The sequence below is a fragment of the Octodon degus genome, unplaced genomic scaffold, assembly GCF_000260255.1.
Source record: "Octodon degus isolate 3935 unplaced genomic scaffold, OctDeg1.0 scaffold00022, whole genome shotgun sequence".
NCBI classification, from domain to species: domain Eukaryota; kingdom Metazoa; phylum Chordata; class Mammalia; order Rodentia; family Octodontidae; genus Octodon; species Octodon degus.
The window spans coordinates 8,474,814-8,479,013 of NW_004524598.1; the positions used below are offsets into that span (position 1 = coordinate 8,474,814).

General features: G+C 46.8%; 1 protein-coding gene across 5 annotated transcripts in view; it reads left to right on the forward strand.

Moving 5' to 3' along the window:
• Positions 1 to 1,821: 1,821 nt before the first annotated feature.
• Mdn1 (midasin AAA ATPase 1) overlaps positions 1,822 to 4,200 on the forward strand; it is a 167,174-nt gene continuing 164,795 nt past the window's right edge. For all 5 annotated transcript variants that reach the window (XM_023711917.1, XM_023711918.1, XM_023711919.1 and 2 more), the window contains exon 1: positions 1,822 to 2,074. In XM_023711917.1, coding sequence (XP_023567685.1) covers positions 1,973 to 2,074 — 102 coding nt within the window. In that variant the 5' untranslated portion in view covers positions 1,822 to 1,972. The remainder of the gene's footprint in view (positions 2,075 to 4,200) is intronic.

Below are 4,200 nucleotides of genomic sequence, written 5' to 3' on the forward strand. Positions count from 1 at the left end.
TACAAACACCAATTTTTTTTGTAAAAATTTTTATACACCAATTTTTTTTTCTTTTTGTATTTTAGGACAGGGACTACAGGTTCTCACTACATAGATCGGATTCATAGTGATTTGCCTGTGTTCAGCCTCCCAAGACCTGGGATTACAGGCGCACGCCACCACACCCAGTCTTGCCATCTCAGCGCATCTTGGGGGAACCAGGGGCCGGCACAGCATGCTGGGGATAGAACCCTGGCTGCTGGGTCTGCCTGAGCAGGAGCTTTAATCCACTTTCTGTCTTTTTCTTTTTTTGCAGTATTGGGGATCGAACTCAGGACCTTGCGCTTGCTTGCCAGGCAGGCACCTAAGCCACGGAGCTATCTCCCTGGCCCTCAAGACAAACCAAATTTTGACATTTAGTAATTATCTACTTGTGAAATAACTGTACCATTAACAGTACAAAATAATTTAACACACTGTGATCCAAGCCAGTGTGGGCTATATAGTTAGGTCAAGGCCGGCTTGAACTTCATAGTGACATCCTGTCTCAAAAAGCAAAAAAGCAACAACAAAAAAGAGTTCAACAATAATAGCATAGTTAATAAATATCAAGTCCAAATAGCGGCATATTCTTTTACCTTTCAGTGATTTAGGTTACATAAGCTAATTAATGCTGTAGTTGAAGAAAAACAATTTTATCTCAGCCCTCTACATTCACAACTATAGGGTAAGAAAAAATAACTTCTTTTTTCTAAGTTCTTTATCAAGATGGACTCCTGTCACAGTAAGACAGAATAAGAGGAAAATAAATACATTTATTAACACATATACCTTATACGTAGAAGGTGATTCTCTAGGAAAAATAAATCTCCCAGAATAAATCTCAAAGGGGTTCGTTTTAATGTCAGCCTAAAATACTGTTTGCTGAAACAACAAGGGGCATGTAGAAAGGCTGGACAGCAGAAAAAAATAAGTAAACAATACTGTACACTTTGCAGATTAAACTTTCTCCATTGAGCTCATCGTGGTGGTGAAATCCAGCCCTCTGTGAGGCTCAGGCAAGAGGATTCCAAGTTCAAACCCAGTCTGAGCGACTGTATGATTAATGAGACCCTGCCTCAGAATGAAAAATAAATGGGGATTGGCGATGTAGCTCAGTGTGAATAAAACATTTTCTGCGGTTTAGGAAGCTTCCTCAGGACCTTGGCCGTCAACACTCTCCCAGAGCAACCATTAATTTTGTCACTGCTGATTAGTTTGGCTTTCATATTAATACACTTTCAAGTTACTCCATTCTTTGTAATGGCTTCAGGAATTTGCTATGCAGCGTATGCCGGTCTCAAACTCAGCGTCGTCCTCCTGCCTTAGTCTCCTCAGGGACGGGATTTCAGGCTTGTGCCCCCGCCGTCCCGGCCAAGAGGATCCTTCACTGTATGCGCCGCACTCGTTGAACAGTAGCTTCCCATATTTATATTAAGCACGCTTCTCGGGCTGTCACACCGGTTGGCACGGGCCGCGCCCGACCGTGTCTGGGACCTCGGGCCACCACCGCTCTTCAGAAGGCGAATCTGCGCTTCTACATGCGATCCTTTCCCGTGCTGAGGCAGAGGGCAGGGCCCTGGCGAAGTCACACGTCCATAAGCCACCTCCCGCCTCTGCACTGGTGCGCACTGTCTGATGAACCTGAGCTCTCCAGCCGCACAGCGCATCTGAGGAAATCCGTCACGCAGAGATGAGGCGTCACAGGTCCTGCGGGCTTCCGTTCCCCTCCCCCAGCATTTCCGCTGCCGGGGGGCGGAGCCAGCGGCGCAGGCAGTCGGCGCCGGCGCGCGGAGGTGACGCAGCGCGCCGCGCCCGGGAGTCCCGCACGTGTGCTGCTGCCGCCGCTCTGCTTTCTGCGGCCCCTGGCCCTGTGGCGTCGTTGTTGCTGTCGGGGGTCTCTGAGCGCCTGACGGCGAGCGCCAGAGGCTGCAGGGGCGCAGGGTCCGGGGCCATGGAACACCTCTCGTTGGAAGTGGCCGCCACGCAGCTGCGGTTAATCGCTGCTAAGAACGAGAAGAGCCGCAGCGAGCTGGGCAGGTTCTTGGCCAAGCAGGTAGGGAGTGAGAGGGGGAGCTGCGTGCCCCCGCCGCTCCCTCCACGCGCCCCTCTCCCGAGACCTGCGCTGTGCCAGGAGAGAGGACATCGGCCTCTCGCTGTGCCACCGTCGTGCGCGGCGGGGGCGTCCCTTGTGGGGGAGGCGGCGAGCGCTTCGGGTTCCCTCGGCTAACCGGCTCTCCCTTCCCCCCGTGAGGGTTCGGGCTGTAGCGACAGGCGTGACCGCCGAAAGAAACGTGGCTGGCTTTCCTGGAACTGGGATGTGTGTCAGCCCTCTTGGTGTACGGATTAAAGGGTGTAAGTGTGGCCACCCTTGTCACCTTGAGTAGATTTGTTTTTTATTTGTGTCCGATCGTTTCTGCTGGCCCAATTACTAATATTAATTGCGGTCTTGCTGTGCGTCAGTTGCAGTGTAGTACGGCACAGGTCTGTAAAGTTCTCTGCCGGAAGGAATTTTTGATCATTCTGAGGGCAGTTCATAAAGGAGTCGAAAGACGAAGGTAGACATCAGGTGCTGACAAATCAGCTACAGAAATTACAAAATGAACTAGAGTTTGCTGAAAATGAGTTTTTTTTTTTGCCATAATTTTATTGATAAATAGCAATGAGACACTTTCAAATCAAATCGGTAGGGCAGTTTCAATAATCAACACACTGCATACATTCTTCTTAGTGATTAATTGCTGTACAAGATGCCGACTTGATATCCTATTTACAAACACCATTAGAACAAATCATTCTGTTCATTAAGAGAATGTAACTATATATCCTAACCACTTTGAATACACAGATACAAAATGGACATTCATCTGTATACCCTTTTTTTGTTAAGTTTTTGTTAAGTTCCGTTATTTGAATATTATACGTGTGTAAACTCAGCAAAGTATTCTAAAAGAGTCCAGTATCCCATAATAGTATTGGGTCTTCCGCTTAACTGGCAATGTCAGAAATTGTTGACCAGAGTCCCCTACAGCTCAACATAACAACATGGCTTTATTTCTTTTTATTTATTTATTTATTTATTTATGTGTGTGTGTGTGTGTGGCCAACTCAGCCCACCAGGGAGCAGGTCTGGCTGGCATGTGGTGCTGGGGGATTGAACCGCGGTCCCTGTGCTTTGCCAAGTTTGTTCTAGGTAGGTGCCTTAGACCACTGAGCCATCTCACCAGCCATGGCTTTATTTCTTATATTTCGTTTTTATACTTTTCTTCTGGATGGTTAAGACCAAGGTAAAGCAGGACCTATGCAACAAGAGTTGTAGCTTTTGGGTCTGAATAAGGTCAGTGAAATCCCCTCAGGAATTATCCCGAGATCCTGCACCTCAGATTGTAGAACCTTTGTCAGTGTCAGCCATGTGGATGAGTTACGGCCATTGCTTGGCCAATGTGTTCTCTGTGAAAGCCTGAGAAAATGTTTTCTCTCCATGTGACTCTCCTTAGGCACACTCTACATCATGGATCACTTTCCTCTTTGGCACCATAATCTCCTTGATCAGAAAATTTGGGACACTACCGAGTTACATGACATTACAGTACAAGTTCTCATATGTCCTGAGTCTTAATTGACCTTAGAAGGCTAGGGCCAAAATGTTGGCTTTCCTTGCAGCCCTCCTTTTTCTCTAATTTTGGTCTGCAAACTTAGGTTGTTAACCATCCATAAGACAAGCTTATTGTTATTACCACACAACTTAGGCTGTTAAGCTTAACCTCACTATCTGCATATCTGAAAATGAGTCTTTGGCTGGGGATTTAAGAACCATCTCTCATTCCTTCTGCCTGAATTGAGAACCCTTCCTAGACATCTGTTCACGTTGCATTTAATATTTTATTTTGTGCTTCATTATTCTCAGGGTCCTTAAGCTTCTTGAGATTAGGAAATTTGTTTTAATTTTAGTAGAACTCATTCAGTTACACGTGCATTACTCATGTTTATCTTGTGTTGCTTAGAGATGAAGGCATCTGACCAATTTGGGCCGGTAGGAAAGTCGTGTGGGAGGTCATTTCACTCGGGATGGAACCCATACCCTCCTCTTGTACTAAGCACCCTACACTGGTCTGCGCCCCAAGCCAAGGGACATTTAGTATGGAGGTAACGAATTGAAGATGAGAATCAGAAGGGAGTTGG